The sequence below is a fragment of the Dipodomys spectabilis genome, unplaced genomic scaffold, assembly GCF_019054845.1.
Source record: "Dipodomys spectabilis isolate Male_0828 unplaced genomic scaffold, ASM1905484v1 ptg000174l, whole genome shotgun sequence".
NCBI lineage: Eukaryota > Metazoa > Chordata > Mammalia > Rodentia > Heteromyidae > Dipodomys > Dipodomys spectabilis.
Window position 1 is genome coordinate 9,853,229 of NW_024870851.1, and position 19,473 is coordinate 9,872,701.

The following is a 19,473-nucleotide window of genomic DNA, read 5'->3' on the forward strand; positions in this document are numbered from 1 at the left end:
CCTTGACTGCAAAATTTGTTCATCAAGGAGAGAAAAAAAAAAAAAGAAAGAAAGAAACACTCTACAGATTCTCTGGGAACACTGAAAGCAAAAATAAAAAATAGTTGGTTCTTGCATTATGATTTTATTTCATGGATACTGTTAACAAATACACAACAATTACTATATAATTTCAAGTTATTTTCAAAACAATTGCCTATCATTATTGATATTACTTGAACCCTCAAGCAGATTCATGTTAATAGTTCATTTATGAGCCAAGGAAGCAATTGTAAATTATGGAAAACTTATAAATTTGCCCTAATCACAGAAGTATCTGTAATTCATTCATATGGAAGATCAACATTTCAACTAAATGTACAATTTATTTGAAGACTTTATAAAGGCAATTTTATACAAATCTTGATTTAAAAATTTACAGGTCAAATATAGTATATATGACTTAATTTCCAAAGGGAATAAAATTCAATTAGCACAAAAATTTTAAAATAATTTTTAGGATTAGATTTTGATGTTAACCTAAAATCTTTAGTGTTAAATTCTAAAATATTTTTTTTTGTCAGACGTGGAGTTTGAACTCAGCCTGGGCTCTGTCTCTCAGCTCTTCAGCTCAAGGCGAGCACTCTAACACTTGAGCCATAGCACCACTTCTGGTTTTCTAGTGGTTCATAGCGATGAGTCTCACGGACTTTCTGGCTGGCTTTGAACCGCCATCCTCAGATCTCAGCTGCTTGAGTAACTAGGATTACAGGCATGAGCCACCTGCTCCCGGCTTCTTTAATAATTTTTAAATGAATCAATTGTGCCCTTTAGTAACAAATGCTTAATAAAAATAACCCAATACAAGGCAGATTAAATTAGGTAAGAAAAGTTGCTGTTGGGTTCTTTAGAGATTTTAAATTTTACTTAATCAGAATTTGAAGAAATTACAGGTGATTTTATTCCTTTTCTACAAAGTAGGAAAAATATGTTTAATTGAATGGCATTTTCCCTGAAAGGGAAATTGTGAAATAATAATAATACAGACATATTTACTATTTTCATGTCTAAAGACTAAGCTTATCTCCTTAGCATCCTGAGTGGCTAAGTTTACTCACATGAGCCACCCATGACTAGCTTGTTTACGAATTTTAAAATAAAACAATTGTATCATTTAGTAATAAATGCTTAATAAAAAATTCCTAATTTACTGTAGTTCTTTAAAATTATAGGAAATAAAGGCTTTATGTTTCTAATTCTATTCTTCATAGTAATAAAAAGGTATCTTAATCTGAGAAGGCTGAACTAAGACATTTGTAACACCTTACTTATTTGTAAATGTTTCATTTGTTTTTCAAATCATCATTCATTCATTATTGCTCTGGAAGACTAAACTATATTGCTGAACAATGATTATTCCCTCATTGTTGTTTAATGCAGTTTTCTTTTTTCTTTTCTCCCCAGCATGTACATGTTTTCTGATTCCATCTTGCCCTATCAGGTTTCCTTTGCTTTTTTTCTGTACTTTATCATATTCAGCTTTCCTTAAATCCTTAGCACTTTAGTGGTATTGCCATTTGTTGCTCCTTACCAAATATGTACTAGAAAATATGTGAAGAAACATATTAAAAGTAGAGGTCTCCCCTCATTATTGCAAATACCTCTTAGTAGTAAACACATTAATGATCAGAATGTTTTCATTTTAAGAGGCTTTACCTTCTCTTCTGTTCCTGTCCTGCTCCAGGTGGTTGTGAACGCACTTGTGGGAGCAATCCCCTCCATCATGAATGTGCTCCTGGTTTGTCTCATCTTCTGGCTTATTTTTAGCATCATGGGTGTGAATCTGTTTGCGGGCAAGTTCTACCATTGTGTTAACATGACAACAGGTGAAACATTTGATGTTGGCAGAGTCAACAATTTCAGCGACTGCCAGGCTCTTGGCAAGCAAGCCCGGTGGAAAAACGTAAAAGTAAATTTTGATAATGTTGGTGCTGGCTATCTCGCTTTGCTTCAGGTGGTAAGTGGCTTCTCTACGAGCTTCCTAAACACTTCACTAAAGAGGGTTTCTCTGGTATTCATTCTTGGAGTATCCATTTTCTTAGTATTCATTTATTCATTCGGCATTAAGGAAGTAGTTGATGGTAACAACTATATTGCTAGTTTAACTTGACTTAAAAAAAATACTAGAAGAGTCGGTGGCTCACGCCTGTAATCCTAGCTAATTAGGGGGCTGAGATCTGAGGATCACGGTTCAATGCCAGCCCGGGCAGGAAAGTCAGTGAGACTCTTCAATAAACCACTGGAAAACCAGAAGTGGCACTGTGACTCAAGCGGTAGAGGGCTGGACTTGAGTTGAAGAGCACAGGGACAGCGCCTAAGTCCAGAGTTCAAGTCCCACAACCGACAAAAAAAAGATATTAGGGTTGTTTAACACTTTTCTTACAGTTAAATATGCATTTATGTAATTATATGTTGTTTCTGCCTATTTTTCTTGTCAATGTTAAGTACCATACTATTTTAATTTTTTTTTGTGGCAGTTGTTTCCAAACAAGCAATTCTATGTATTCAAATAGCAATGTATGTATGGTAGTGATAAGCTAAATGTTATAAATTATTAATCAAGCAATATATTATAGTAATAGTTTAACTGTAATTCTACAATGCTTAGAAATACATAGAGTAGAACGCAAAATACACAAGATTTCAAAATATGTAAAGCCTTACTCAATTAGTTCATAACTAGTGAAAGTGTATTGTGTCTAAACATAACAAATGGATTGAATCACAAAGTTTATCTTAAAGGGACACAAGACAGACATGGTTAACAATGATCAAACCTCTCATTAAGCTTTTCTATAAACGTATCTTGTGTCTCAGAAAAAACAAGTTTCAAACTCTAAGTAACATTTTTTTTCAATTTCGTTTCTTCATTCAATTCTTTTAAATCTATTCATAGAGATTTTCACAATGTTATTTAAATAATAATTCTTTCAGAACTTTTTCTGGTAAAATGTCATTGTCTTGGATCAAGTATCAATGGAAAATTCAAATATATATTGTTTACAGGCCACATTCAAGGGCTGGATGGATATTATGTATGCAGCTGTTGATTCACGAGAGGTAAGTGTCACTCAAACATTATTTATAGCTACTAGATTTTCCATGACCACCATTAGTGATAATTTAACTGAGTCAGAATGTGTTACATAAAATCAGAATATTACTGTATTCACATTTAGTATTGGTTATTTAATTTATATAGCTCTAATATGCAATATACACTGCATATCAACTGTAAAAAGCTGTCTAAATTGAGACACCAAATGACTTCTATAAAACATGAAATATGCAGTGTTGAAGTGACTCAGTGAGAAGGGCATTGTTTCTTGTACCACTGAGAGTATGGCCAACTAGCCTTTGAAGCAAGTCTAAGGCTATTATGACACAGAAGAGCCAGCAAGTTTCAAGGAAACTCACTTTTGAAAACAAATTAACGTAGTTCCTAAGAAAATATCTATACTTTATTTTACCTTCAGAAGATGATGTTCTTTCTAAAACTACTCTGAAAATATTGCATGAAGTTATGATAATAAGACTAATCATAGGAGCTGGCCTTATTTATATTTTTGTTGTTTATGCTAAAGAATATTTTGCAGGTAGGATAAAATGGGAATATAAGTCCAAGAATAACTGTTAGTCAAATATGCTTGTAATTCAGTACTTAAGATGCCTGGAGGTAGTCAGAGGAAGAGAGAGAGAGAGAGAGCGCACAATGTACATATTCTCATGTTAGTTTAAAAAATACTTTTTATATAAGAATATAAGACAAGGTAAAATAGTTTGATATGAAGGAATAGCATCATTATGTCATTTTAAAATACCTAACATTTTCAACTTTATTTAGGTTAAGCTTCAGCCTGTATATGAAGAAAATCTGTATATGTATTTATATTTTGTCATCTTTATCATCTTTGGATCTTTCTTCACCCTGAATCTATTCATTGGTGTCATCATAGATAACTTCAACCAGCAGAAAAAGAAGATAAGTATTTCTCAGTTTCCATCTTACCTTATTCTGATTTTTTTTTACTGTTATGCAACCAAGTCAGGTGTATATTATTTTCAGTTTACTATATGGTCAGTTAACCTACCAGTCCCTTTGGAAGTTTCTATGCAGATCTGTCAACTACAGAGCCGGTCTAGTTTCTATCTTACACAAAAATGTGATTATAGCTGCAGGGATTGTTGCCACCCATTTATCCAACTTTATTTTCTTCTGTCATTGTCTGTCTACTGTCATGATACCAAAATGGACTAGGAAAACATTTTACCTCATGAAAATAAAACTGAAGCTCTAACTTTTCTTCTTTCTAAACTTAATCAAATTAGGAGCCTGTACTAGTCAGAAGTTTATGTGTTTATAGGCAGTGCATAATATTAAACTATGTAAAATTTTGCCTATATAGGATAAGCAGAAAAAAGTCTATATTTAGCAAGATCAATTTAAAAACTGAGAAAAGATTAAAGGATGACTCAGAAATAGTTTGGTCAAAGTGTTATTGTGACATATGTTGGGATTGTAACCAGTTTTTATACTATGTCTTTACTTTGGGGGTCAAGATATCTTCATGACAGAGGAACAGAAAAAATATTATAATGCCATGAAGAAACTTGGATCCAAGAAACCTCAGAAACCTATACCCCGTCCTGCAGTAAGAATAACTCATATTCTTTAAAATTTCAATGCTGCCATGGGTCCTTTGTAATCAAATTGGGCAATGCCTTGTATATTAAGCAATATCACCAACATACAGTCCTAATTATAAAATCTGTAACCAATATAATAGTTGCCAAGCTCATAAAAGAAGAAGATGAATTTTGTGATTTGTAAGTTGAAAGCACAAACTCCAGCTTCCCAAACCACACTTGCCCCTGCTATTGACACATACTCTGGGTTCTGCTCCTCTGATCTCATTATTTAGCATTTTCTCATCCTTTATGTAGATGGTTATTTCTAGACTGCTCACCTACCCTGCTGGCTTCCTTTGTTTCTTTCATTAAGACTAGAAAATATTTCCAACCATTTTATAAAGGAAGACTGCCATCAAAATTATTTATTGTTTCATCAAATACAGAAAAAGTAAAAAGAGACTTGCCAGAATGCATAGTCTAAAGAACTTCATAACAATTGGATGACATAACAATGATAAATTATGTCCACAGAGCTGTACTCCAACTCATCTCTACCTTGAGACAGGTTAAAAAGAAATGAGACTGGAGTCCACTGGATATAATTATTGCAGCCCAGATCACAAAGATTGATTAACAGAACTGGTACTTCACAAGGTCTTAAGAATCCTATAAATGGTTTCATTCCATGATGTACTTACTGCTAGTTATTTAAGTTTGGGAAGATGATCAGTTCATGACAATTGGTTTGTCATAACCCATGGAATGTATTTATTCTAAATTATTTTTAAATACCTTAGTGAATACAATTATACTAATAGTCATATCAATATAGGAATATTTGAAAACAGATGATTGCTGAGATGCTTGCTAATTATACCAAAAAGAAAAAAGTCACTTATTTTTGTTAAGAATAGATATAGGAAAAATCCAGAGAATGCCTGATGAGTTAAGAGACAAACATATAGTCACACAGAGCTAGAAATGGTAGAACTGACTTGAGGAAGTATCAGATAATCCCAAATTCTTAATATAATCATGGATTCTAGCTATATTCACCTATTTTGTAAACTTTCATTATTAGTTGTCATTGTCTTAAGAATTATCATGGCTATGAAAATCAAGCAAAGCCTCTGCCTACTATAAGCCAGTCACTGCCAATTTATGTCTTATACAGTTTTGTCTTCCCAAGACTAAATATCCAAAACATGCTTTTTGTTGTTGTTGTTGTTTTAACATGAGGCTTTGCTGCAATTTTTAAACATGGAGCAAAAAGGAGCATCAGATTGTTTAAGATAAGATGAGGAGAGTGTGCATATCTTGACAGTATATGGAACTTTATCTGAAAGTTTACTGGATCGTTGTTTATGGTCTGTTACATATTTATGATCCATTTATATATGTATATAGATTTTCTCTCTATTCTCTCTCTCTCTCTCTCTTTTAGAACAAATTTCAAGGAATGGTCTTTGATTTTGTAACGAGGCAAGTCTTTGATATCAGCATCATGATCCTCATCTGCCTCAACATGGTCACCATGATGGTGGAGACTGATGACCAGAGCAAATACATGACCCTAGTTTTGTCCCGGATCAACCTTGTCTTCATTGTCCTGTTCACGGGAGAGTTTGTGCTGAAGCTCATCTCTCTCAGATACTACTACTTCACTATAGGCTGGAACATCTTTGACTTTGTGGTTGTGATTCTCTCCATTGTAGGTAAGAACAGGCCAAACACAGAAAGTGTGTTGGGGGCCAGTGGCTCACACCTCTCATCTTAGCTCCTCAGGGAGCTAAGATCTAAGGATTGCCATATAAGACCAGGCAGGGCAGGAAAGTCCGAAAACAGTTATTCAGAAAAAAGCCAGAGTGGAACTGTAGCTCAAGTATTAGAATATGATAGCCTTGAGAAAAAGAAGCTCAGAGACAACAACCAGACCACCTTCAAGCCCCAGGACCTGCTCCCCCCCACCAAAAAATTTAGAGAAGTACATTCACAGGAAAGGGCTCCCCAACTCCATCCATCTACCCATGTACTTAACATCAAAAGTAGGCTTGTATACAAATCTGAAGCTTACTGCCAATATATTTGAACACAAATTTTAAAACATGGCCTAATGGACAAAGCTAAACAGAAACTAGGTTATCAATGCTAGATTTGGGGAGACTGGAAGACTAAATCAGCAAACAAAAATGATCAGATCCTCTCCTACTCCTTACCAAAGTCATAGGATGGGAAATTAGGCATATGTTTTTGAAAAATAGATTTGGGAATTGCAGTTCAAAGCCAGCCAGGGCAGAGAATGAGGGCAGGGCAGAAATGGAATTGTGATGCAAGTGGTAGAGTGCTAGCCTTGAGCATAAAAATTCAGGGACAGTGCTCAGACCCAGAGTTCAAGTCACAAATCTGGCAAAAATAATGATGTAATATATCTAAATCCAAATCTCTCTCTCTCTATATATATACACATATATATGTATATATATAATGAAACAGTATTTCAAGAAGCACTGAAAATAAAGTAATTCTTCTCCATGCAGTTAACACAATCTTTCCAGTAGTAAGAATAATGACATCTGAGATTGGTCCTCAAAGACGGGTTGATATTTAACAAGAGAACAAAAGCACACAGGCAATTATAGAAATCCAAATTTAGAAACATCACATTAAAGATAGTCCTTTTTTCCTAAGTGAAAAAGTCATTATTCAAATAGAAAACAATGTATTCATAATTTCAAATTTTATCTTTATTTGTCTTTGCCACATTTCATGGGTTGAGTTAGCTATACTTACTACAGAATTTTAAATTGCCATACTAATATTAACATTATTTTGGATATTTAAGAAATCCATATTAAATATGACATTATAGAATAACTAAATAAACCTCAATAATCTTTAATTGCTGACATAGAGAGTGTTCAGTGAAGAACTATCTACATCATGGGTTTGTTTTTGTAGAACATGCAAGAATCATTCATATAAACACAAGATATACACTATTGGAGTTCTATATTTTTTTCCCACAGGAATGTTTCTGGCAGATCTGATAGAAAAATACTTCGTGTCCCCCACCCTGTTCCGCGTGATCCGCCTTGCCCGGATTGGCCGAATCCTTCGTCTCATCAAAGGGGCCAAGGGGATCCGCACGCTGCTCTTCGCTCTGATGATGTCCCTTCCTGCCTTGTTCAACATCGGCCTCCTGCTCTTCCTTGTCATGTTCATCTACGCCATCTTCGGGATGTCCAACTTCGCCTACGTGAAAAGAGAAGCTGGAATCGATGACATGTTCAACTTTGAGACGTTTGGCAACAGCATGATTTGCCTGTTCCAAATTACCACGTCTGCGGGCTGGGATGGGTTGCTAGCCCCGATTCTTAACAGTGGACCCCCAGACTGTGACCCTGATGCAATTCACCCAGGAAGCTCAGTGAAGGGAGACTGCGGGAACCCATCTGTTGGGATTTTCTTTTTTGTCAGCTACATCATCATCTCCTTCCTGGTGGTGGTGAACATGTACATCGCTGTCATCCTGGAGAACTTCAGCGTGGCCACGGAAGAAAGCACTGAGCCCCTGAGCGAGGATGACTTTGAGATGTTCTATGAAGTTTGGGAGAAGTTCGATCCGGATGCGACCCAGTTCATAGAATTCGCCAAGCTGTCTGATTTTGCAGCTGCCCTGGATCCTCCCCTTCTCATAGCAAAACCCAACAAAGTCCAGCTCATTGCCATGGACCTGCCCATGGTGAGTGGAGACCGGATCCACTGCCTTGACATCTTGTTTGCTTTTACAAAGCGTGTTTTGGGGGAGAGTGGAGAGATGGACGCCCTTCGAATACAGATGGAGGATCGATTCATGGCCTCGAACCCCTCCAAGGTCTCTTATGAGCCCATCACAACCACTCTGAAACGCAAGCAAGAGGAGGTGTCTGCTGCTATTATCCAGCGTAATTACAGATGTTATCTTCTAAAGCAAAGATTAAAAAATATATCAGGTAACTATAACAAAGAGACAATCAAAGGGAGGATTGACTTACCTATCAAAGGAGACATGATTATTGACAAACTAAATGGGAATTCCACTCCAGAGAAAACAGATGGAAGCTCCTCTACCACCTCTCCTCCTTCCTACGATAGCGTCACAAAGCCAGACAAGGAAAAATTTGAGAAAGACAAAACAGAAAAAGAAAGCAAAGGGAAAGAGGCCAGAGAAAATCAAAAGTAAAAACAACAAAAAAAGAAACAAAGAATTTTATCTATGTAATCAATTGTTTACAGCCTATGAAGGTAAAGTATATGTGTCAACTGGACTCCCAGAGGAGATCCATGCCAAACTGACTGTTGCAACACACACTCATGGTCAGTGCCTACACAAGACAGTAACCTCTCTGTTGGTCCCACGCTGTTAGACAGGGCATCAACATTGACAAGAGGTTGCTGTTTTCATTACCAGCTGACACTGCTGAGGGGAAGTCAGTGGCTACCTGGTCTATAGGGATTGTTGTGTGAAGTGATCATTGTAACTACACCAAACACCATTATTAGTACAGCTCTCTCATCCACATGATTTTTAACTCCACACCTGCCATATTTTAAAGAATTTGTCCTAGTGGTCCCTGATTCATAGTTTATTCATAATACAATGTCACTATTTTTGTAAAATGAGGTTTATGTTACGGGGAAATTATATAAGAACCCATGCACCTACTCCAAAGGCTCTCCAATAATTAGAAAATAATTATTTTGCCTATTGGATAAAATTCTTGCTCCAAACCAGAAAAAATTCTAATGTTAAGCAGTTGCAGATACTTCCATTTTCTACACGGCTTTAATTTTTTAAGTGTTCTATTCATTATGTTAGTTTCTATCTGAGCAGTTACATGCCTATAAAGTCTCTTCTAATATTTAAAGGATTATTTTTATGCAAAGTATTCTGTTTCAGCAAGTGCAAATTTTATTCTAAGTTCCAGAGCTCTATATATTTAATTTTGGTTAAATGTTCCCCCTCCCAAAAATATAATGTAATAAATCTGTTCTAAAAATGTATATCTAAAGTATCACTTTAGAATAGTCGTTCCACTTTCTGCTGCAGTATTGCTTTGCCATATTCTGCTCTCAGCAAGGCTGACAATATGTAAATAGTTATTTTATCCTGTGGTGCATGTTTGGGCAAATATATATGCATATATATAGCCTGATAAACAACTTCTATTAAATCAAATATGTACCACAGTGTATGTGTCTTTTGCGAGCTTCCAACAGGGATATAACCTGTACCATCATCACACAGAAATAGTTTGAAGGCTATCACTAACGCATGTTAATATTGTCTATCTTCCTCTTCTATTTGACTCAACCCATTTTTCATAAGTCTTGGTTAGAAGAGTTACATGATGGTGGTAGAATGAATTAACCTGCTCTCTGTGTTTATGTGAAGAAGACCATTTCAAAGTTATTTACAAACATCTTTACTTTTGCATTTTTAATTCTTTAGAATTATGTCTCTTTTTGAAAGAAATAGACTGCATATGGCCTATACTCAAAACCTATACATCATATTTTGCAAAAAAGTTCAAAACTTGTTAAATAATGTAAAATATGATCAATTTTATTTGTCAACATTTGTACATAAGAAAATTATTTTCAGGTTGATGACATGAAAATTTAATTTTACTTTATGCTTTTGCTTTCTATTTTTAATCACAATTCAAGTCTTTTGAATCTGTAGACTTTTCAGCAGATAATTTCCTAAGATAAAAGCTAGACTATGGGTTTTATGGATTTCTTTGTTATAATATATTTTCTACCATTCTAAGTGATACATTGGTTGAAACCTTAAACCTAGACAGTTTTCTACCAACTATGGTTGCCTCCCAATAACCCTTCATTCATGGAAGTTTGTTCGTTTTTTTAACTCAACTTTTGTAGTATTTGCATATGCAGACTAGGCTTATTTTTTTAATTCCTGCTGCACTAAAGCTATTACAGATATAATATGGGCTCTGTCCTTTTTAGCCATGAACAAAAATGGCAATGTTGTGCAATTATTTAATGATATAATTTTTTGTTTCTTGCACAAACCAAAAGTATAACGTTAATTCCTTTTACAAAACTATTTACTGTAGTGTATTGATGAACTGCATGCAGGGAATTGCTATTACTAAAAGAATGGTGATCTACTTCATTATTGAGCCAAAAGAATAAATATTTCATTTTTTATTGTATCTCCTTTGTTGGCCTCTGATTCTTTTTTATTCTTGGCATTTAAAAATATACATAATTAACAAAACCTATATTTCACCTGATAAGTGTAAACATAAATGTTTACCTAAAATTTACAATGCCTTATTATATGACCCACTAAGAATTTCATCAAAATAAAGGCTAATTAAAAGCAGTTTTGTGAACTATGTGAATACAGAGCATTAGGCCCATACATCCCAACTTTTGGGTTGAAAATACAGAACTGCCAATAGAATAATAGCCACCATTAATGGCTGTCAGTTTCAGTTAATTCCTTTGGTGATTAGCATTTTACTCTCAGTTTCTTTTGATGAAACTGATGTCATCTCTTAACTTTTTGGTGGCTAACATATATGTAGTTTAGTACTCCAGTGCACCCTATGAGCTATTCATACATCAAGTATCAATGCTACAGAGATTGAATAATTAGGTTAAGTCTTTAATGATCCCTTGGATTTTTCTCAGGTCAAAAGCAAACTTTTATCTTAGTGGAAAACTCAAACTTTAGTTCATATTTTAAAACAATTTGAATCTCATGTGAATTTGATCATTGCCACAAAATAAATACAAGGTGGCTAATGGAATTCATTTGGTTTCTTTCCTTTCCAGTCAATTTATAGATCTTGCTGATATCACAGAGGAGCCAAGTATTTCTTTTCAAAATCCTTACTTTTTTATGCATCCTGATATAGAATCGTTCTCTAAACATTCTTTAAGCAATCTGTTAATTAGTCTGAATAATATTAGGCTATCTTCAAAATATTCACAAGAGCCATTAGTTGAAATGATAATATTTTTAAAATACTTCAATAAAGATTATTATTGTTCAGAGTATAGAATCACCAATATGAATTGATTGATTTTTTTAGATTACTGCTTCCAAGGCCAAGGATGCAGCTTAGTTATAGAATGGTTAGCTATCATATTCAAGGCCCAAACTTTTATCACCAAAAGAAAAAAGATAGAAATAAAGAGAGAGAGAGAGAGAGAAAGGAAGGAAGGAAGGAAGGAAGGAAGGAAGGAAGGAAAGAATTTATACTTTCATAAGAAAAGTCCTACTATTAATAGATGTCATGATAAACTTCTGCTTGGGAAATCAGTAGGACTAACAATAAAGATGACCTTAGAAATAATAATACCATGATACCATGAAATGAAAGAAACTTAATTCCACAAACAAGTGACACTAAATGATTAGTCTTCAGTTTAAAAAATTACATGAAAAGAAAAATGAAAATATTTGTTTTTAAATATTGTAGTCCAGAAATAATGACTTGGTAAATTTACACACCTTATGAACTTTGAAATATCTAGGATACAATAAGATAAAGTGACAACCTCTGTTTTTTGCATTTTAAAATACTGAGTAATTATTTTGAAAATGCTGACTATTCTTATGGAAATATAAAAGGAACTGGCTAAGCCACTCATCTTGACATTTGATTTTAATGTCATTTGGGCATCAAGTTAACTATGTAATTCAAGCAAATCTAATTTTAGTCCTTTTCAGATTCCTGCTAGATTATATGAGAATGTTGAATGTGAGTTCTTGTCTATAGTCTTTGATTTCATGTTCCATATCAAATCAAGCAATTTTCCCTATATGGACAATAATTAATGAAAAACATACATTGTCAAAATACTGTTAAAAACATTACTCATAAATCTTTAACAGAGAGAAATAATTTTTTAACTCTATTAAGGAAAAATCACCTTATTATTAAAAATTATTCCAAAAGTTTAAAAATAATTTAAATAATGAAAATATTATTATTTCTTTGCTATGCTGCCACTGGTATCTAAAAGAGATTATCTGCTATGTAACAATAAAACACATTAGGATGAATAAATCACCACTAATTTGTAAAATTGTCTCAAACACAAACTTTTCAATTATAACATTTACCTCAACAGCCCAAGAAGCTATGTTAACAGGGCTTAGGGAACATTTCCTGGAATTCAGTTTTTGATTACAAAAGAATAAAATATTCACATTGCTCTCATAATAACACTCAGAACATTTTATTCTGTGACAGAAAAAATAATTATTGATGCATCCAAAATTGGATGGATACTGAGTCTTATGAGTTCTTTTCACTATATTTTTTAATAACTTTTTCTCCCCAGGATATTTGTCTCTCATAATATACTGACATAGTGAAACATGTATTGAAAAGTCTCTAAATCTGAAAGTGCCCAGAGAATCAGTTTCCTCTTATCATTATGAAATATGTGATATAAGTTGTTTTCGTATATCCCACTACAATCTTCTATCCACCATTTCACAATTTATGACATCTTCCCAAGTTACATAACTCCCAGTGTTGCTATGTTTTCATATCTCTCTTCTCTTGGAATCTGCTACTCTTCAGCTGGGATGTTCTTCTACCTTTCTTTTCCTAGAAAATCATTGTCACCTTTTTATAACTGCCTCAAATGTCATCACGTTTTAAGGGATGTCCTCAAACTTCTCCAAGAGAAATAAATCATTTCTCCTCAAGGTTTCTCATGTGTATGTATGGTGGTATTTGTCATGACCTGTTTTAATGACCTGAACACTCATCACTTCTCAAAGATTATAGTGTATCCAAGAAATAGGGCACATTAATTTTCTTGTCTCTCTATCCTTTAATTCATTGTGACTACCAAGACAATGTGACTGTCAGTATTCAGATATATAACTAGTAAAATGAATTCTTTCTGGACCATACAAAAATAATTATACATCAAACAAAAAAATTAATGTTTCAGTTTGTACTGAAGATTATTCTCAAATTCATTGGTAATCAGATAATCCTTACTTAACTGAAATATTTTCAAATAACTTAGAAATACTGTGTAGCAATAACTACAACCTAAAAGGAAGTACTATAATAAAACTGACTTACACAAATTCTATCAATGAAATATAGTTCTAGTATTTTTGTCCTCAATTAGAAAAATGGTACTTGAACAAAAATATGTTTGGTTTTACTTGGGTATCTTATTGTTAGATATTCTTTATTTTAATAATTCAAGTGGGCATTGGTATACCAGTAATGCACTGATAACCTTTGGGTTTAATCTTCTGAATGTATATTTCAGTCATGTGGTGAGACTCTAAAACTTTCCTCTCAGAAAATACCTAAAGAGAGAGAAAAAACTATTTAAAGATGATTTTAATGCATAGATGTACTTAGAAGACAGCAAAGGAATTTCTCTGGGGCCAATAGATAAAGGTAAGCCAGCACTGAAATTAGAGGTCATGTTCTATTGTTTCCTACTGATTCCAGAGGCCTAGCTTGGTTTCTATTACAAGCTGTGATATTTAATTTTGATTTTTAACTCCACTGGATTAATAAAAGCCTAGGAGATTAGTAAAACATAACTCCAGATATGTCTGCAAGAGCAGATCAACTAGAGGATCAGATCATCATGGTTCAGACTTAGTAAATTAGCCCTTTGATAGATTCCTAATGTGAATGTCATCATTGAGAGACAGTGAAAGGTAGAAAGTGAGGCCCAGTTGGAGGAGGAACGAGGTCTTGGATGTGTGGTCTTGGAGGCTTAATCTTGCCCTAAACTGTTCCTATATATTCCCATTTCTCTGCTTCCTGGCTGCCATGGTTTAAACTATATTGCTCCCCAATGTCTTGCCTGTCACAAGGCACTGGTTTCCCTGAAACAATGAGCCAAAATAAATAATTTCTTTAAGTTGTGTATAGCAGATATTGAACAACACCAACACAAAGATAACAAGCTTGCATTCAGGGATGAGAAGAAAAGGATTTGAATGCATATATTGATTAGAGGTCCTGCTTAAATTCAGGTGTCTTAAAGAGTTTTCTTTAATGAAAGTGTTTCTAAAAATCAACCTGTAGCAAACAATGTTTTCAAAGTTGTAGGTTTATGAAAACTGTCTGTCTTGAAATTCACAATCAGAAAATAAATTCTATCCTACTACACAATATCTGAAGCCAAAAATTCAAAGTGGACTGGATTGCCTATAGTCCCATGCTGGAGATGCAAATAAACTGAAAAATCTTCCTGAGGAATCATGAATCGTGAATCAAGCCATTGTTCCGCACACAGTCCAAGTAATGTGAATTCATAATTAAAAAATCCAATATAACAGTGAGAAGAAAACCATAGTTTGTTAGAGTCAGAGAAGCAGGACACACCTACCAAATATACTATCTTGAATAACTGATAACTGAAGTGGACAGAAAAACAAAAAATATGTAATCTTTGAACATCACTTGCCATTGTTTTTTAGAATTCACTATATGGTAGGTGAAAAGTAAAGTTCAAAAATACGAAGAATTTATGCCATACATACATACCATACTAACTGTTCAGATTTGAATGAAATAAATTAAGAATTCATTAGGAATACTGCTTTACAGACTATGCTTGGTGACTTAAAATGTACTTCTAGCTTTTCTTCATGAAAATGTAAATAGTTGTCAGATAAGTCCTTTAATAGATAACTGTAATCCAGAACAGAAATAATGTCTTTTTTTTTTTGGTCCAGTCATGGGGCCTGAACTCTGGGCCTGGGCGCTGTCCCTCAGCTCTTCAGCTCAAGGCAAGCACTCTATCACTTGAGCCACAGCGCCACTTCCGGCTTTTTTCTTTTTGCTTATGTGGTGCTGAGGAATCAAACCCAGGGCCTCAGGCATGCAAGGCAAGTTCTCTACCACTGAGCCACCTTCCCAGCCCCAGAAATAATGTCTTAAAGTACTAACAAATGACCTCTCTACCTCCCCATCACACACAAAAAGTGAGAAGATGATAATGACTCTGGTGGGGTTTTGTATTTTTATGGCTTAGACTAAGGTCAGTACCCAGTTAACATGGATCTGAAATCCAGATGGAATCTGTAATCTTGCTTGCTAATAGTTTGTAGTGACAGTTCTTAAAAAAAAACACATAGGAGCTGAAAAACGAAAGAGCTACAGCCAAGAAGCCCTCAATCTCCCATATAGACTGCTCAAGGTTAATCTATGAACTTGATGTGTATAAGGATTATTTAAAGTTGTCATGATTTTAAAAACTAAATACCAAAAGACTTTTTAATAAAACAATAATAAAGGTAAAAAGAAAAGGCAAAAACAGGTAAGAATTCAAAAACAGTTATTAACATATTTATAAGCTCAATTATACTTCAATATATGTTTGTATTGAATAAACAGGAAATAACAGAAAAAAGAATAGAGATCCTGAGAGGAACCAAAATAAAATTGAGAGTTGAAAAATAACAATGCTTGACAAGAAATATACTCATTACTGTAACCCTTCTGTACAGCATCTTCACAATAAAACAAAATTTAAAAAAGAATAAAGTTCCTGATATCAAAACTTAACATAAGCCTGGCTGGGTTTTGTGCCTATAATCCTAGCTACTCAAGAGGCTGAGACATAAGAATTAAGGTTTGAAGTTAGTCTGGCAGACAAATCTGGCCAAAAAAAAGAGGAAGAAGAAAGAAAAAGAAGAAGAAGAGGAGGAGGAGGAGGAGGAGGAGGAGGAGGAGGAGGAGGAGGAGGAGGAGGAGAGCTACTAATTTAATATATAATGTTAGAAAAGACAGAAGAAAAGGGCAGTAAATTTTTTAAAAAATCAATAGAAACTGTCAAGTCTGAAAATATACTTCACTATTAAGAAAAAAGGCAAAAAAAGGAGAAGAAACAAATGAAAGAAAAAGGTAAAGTTTGATAATCTAAAAATACAATGTAGAAATTCTTAGGTGTCACTGATGGTAAAATATGTAGTCAGATATCTTGGAACTGAAAAAATCAAATATGGCTAAAAATGTAGTAAACTGAATAATCATGTAAAAACAAAAGAGAATAATCCTCCTTATAAAAGTAGATACAATAAGCTACTTAGAGATAGATAGCATATACATAGATTATGAAACATTTAGCAAAATTAATTTAAAAAAGAAATAAAACCAGAACAAAACCACAAATATTGCTGAAGCTTTTTATTTTTTTTTGGTTCTGGCCATGGGGCCTGAACTCTGGGCCTTGGCATTGTCCTTCAGCTCTTCAGCTCAAGGCTAACACTCTACCACTAGAGCCACAGCACCACTTTGGCTTTTTTCTTTTTGCTTTTGTGGTGCTGAGGAATCGAACCCAGGGCCTCAGGCATGCAAGGCAAGTGCTCTACAACTGAGCCACCTTCCCAGCCCCATTGCTGAAGTTTTAATAATAAAAAATGTATGGGTGAAGCCATGACTCAAGGAGTAGAAAAAACAAGCATGAGATCTTGAGTTTAAATCTCAATATCACCAAACAAATGTAAAATAATTAAAATTCAAAATAACAGATTTAAACTTTAAAGATTTAAATAAGCTGATTTATTACTTTAAATTTGAGAAGATGAATGTATATTGAGAAATAATATACATTTACATAGAAAGCAAGTTAACATTTAAAAAATATATAGCCTTTAATTAATTTAGTTCCTGGTTAAAATCATCCTGCAACACAAAGAGAGGCAAAGCACACAGGAAAAGCTTATTCACTATAACATTTTCTTTTTTTGTATTTAATTTTATTTTTTTATTGTGAAAATACTGTACAGAGAGGTTACAATTACATGGGCAAGATAATGAGTACATTTCTTATCAAGCATTGTAGCCTCCTCCTTTGTTTCTCCTTCCCATCCCTTCCCATCCTCCCCCCCCACCAGTCTCCCCGTTCCCCCCGCAACCCCACCCCACGCACCAATGTTGTAAAGTTGGCTTTCTACATAACGACTTGTACATCTCATTGTTGCAATGGGTCCACCTGTATCCCTATTTAAACGATTTGTTTTTCCCCTTACCCTCCACAAATTATACCGACATCAAATACAGAGAAAGCAGGGGTTATACCTTGGGGGAGGGACATACAAAGCAACAAAGAAATAATCTTATAAATGCGTTAGAAACAATCACATGAAAGAAAAAAAACCATATGAATACATATCTTAGGGTTCATTTCCCTAACATCACCTTATCTGACCTTTTCTGCTTGACTCAGACATATACTCGATATTGCAAATAAGGGAAACCATGGGACCTATGTACCTATGTTTCTTTGGGCCTGGCTTACTTCACTTAATATAATTTTTTCCAAGCCTTTCCATTTCCTAACAAATGGGGCAATGTCATTCTTTCTGATGGAGGCATAGAATTCCATTGTGTACATATACCACATTTTCTTGATCCATTTATCTACTGAGGGGCATCTGGGTTGGTTCCATATCTTAGCTATAGTAAACAAATCCTCAAAGAAACAACTGCTCAATAAATAAGTGAGCTAAAGACTTAAAGAGAAACTTCTCTGAAGAGGAAAGAAGGATGGCCAATAGACACATGAAGAAATGCTCAACCTCCCTAGCCATAAAAGAAATGCAAATCAAAACAACATTGAGATATCACCTCACTCCAGTTAGAATGGCTAAAATCAAGAACTCTAAAAACAACAGATGCTGGAGGGGATGTGGACAGAAGGGAACCTTACTGAATTGTTGGTGGGAGTGTAAACTTGTTCTGAGGTTCCTCAAAAGACTCCACATAGAGCTCCCCTATGACCCAGCAATCCCACTTTTGGGCATTTACCCAAAAGTTTACAAACAAGACCACACTAAAGCTACCAGCACGACTATGTTTATTGCAGCACTATTCACTATAACATTTTCTGAAGACAAGAAAAGCAACAGACATTTGAAAAGCTGTCCTAGAAGCGCTGAGAAAACTAGAGTACCTACCCTCGACAAGGAGAGTGACAGAAAAGAGATCACTGAACAATTTATGCTCACATAATTTTAATACAATAAAAATATGTGAAATCCTGAACCAGTAATATATGTCAAATACAAAATATGCAGGTGTTCTACAACTGCAGATTAAAAAAACTCTTAGGGCCTTTATTATAACAAAACAATAACTTAAGAACTATAATATACTATGAGCAATTATTTAAATTATCTAGCAATGGTCATAAAGGCATATAAAACATTCATTCAAAAATATGTAAGCAGATACAAAGATCCTAGAAATGGAGCCTTGAGAATTATCAAGACATTATTAAAGAAATTATTAAAACTGAGTGATCCAATGTATGGTTACTTTATCACCACCTTGACTTGTGTGTAATGAAGTATAGTTATGCATATGCTTAGAGATGTGCATACATTCTTAGAAATTTAGGAGTACACTGTTTCATCATTGATCAAGCATCATAGAGAGTGCTATGCAGACCTAGATACTGTAACTTCCTATACACCTAGACTTTACTAGAATTCTTTGAGACTTCCATCACACCTATAGTCTGTCATTGACCAAAGTTATTACATGGTACAAGTAATTATTATGTGGTATGTGATGGGTTTTAAGTTGTATTTTAAGTTCCATGTTATCAAACATCACTTTACAGCAAAAGAATATTCATATAAATACCAATACTGGACATTCTATTGTTTACTTTTCTATATCCATTAATACAAAACTGTACAATTTATTTTAAATTTATAATTATTGATATGTCATAGCCCAAGTCCTCTCACTATACTCATTTCAGATCATGCTAGCT

The 19,473-nt window shown here is 34.2% G+C and overlaps 1 protein-coding gene across 16 annotated transcripts in view; it reads left to right on the plus strand.

Moving 5' to 3' along the window:
- The window catches only part of LOC122120053 (sodium channel protein type 3 subunit alpha), an 84,482-nt gene extending 73,633 nt beyond the window's left edge, over nt 1–10,849 (plus strand). For 12 of the 16 annotated variants that reach the window (XM_042694079.1, XM_042694070.1, XM_042694066.1 and 9 more), the window contains 6 exons: nt 1,724–1,996; nt 3,046–3,099; nt 3,884–4,021; nt 4,587–4,691; nt 6,116–6,386; nt 7,698–10,849. In XM_042694079.1, coding sequence (XP_042550013.1) covers nt 1,724–1,996; nt 3,046–3,099; nt 3,884–4,021; nt 4,587–4,691; nt 6,116–6,386; nt 7,698–8,893 — 2,037 coding nt within the window. In that variant the 3' untranslated portion in view covers nt 8,894–10,849. Of the gene's footprint in view, nt 1–1,723; nt 1,997–3,045; nt 3,106–3,883; nt 4,022–4,586; nt 4,692–6,115; nt 6,387–7,697 lie in introns of all 16 variants that reach the window. The other 4 variants (XM_042694068.1, XM_042694078.1, XM_042694067.1 and 1 more) reach the window with 1 other exon arrangement.
- Nucleotides 10,850–19,473: the final 8,624 nt, after the last annotated feature.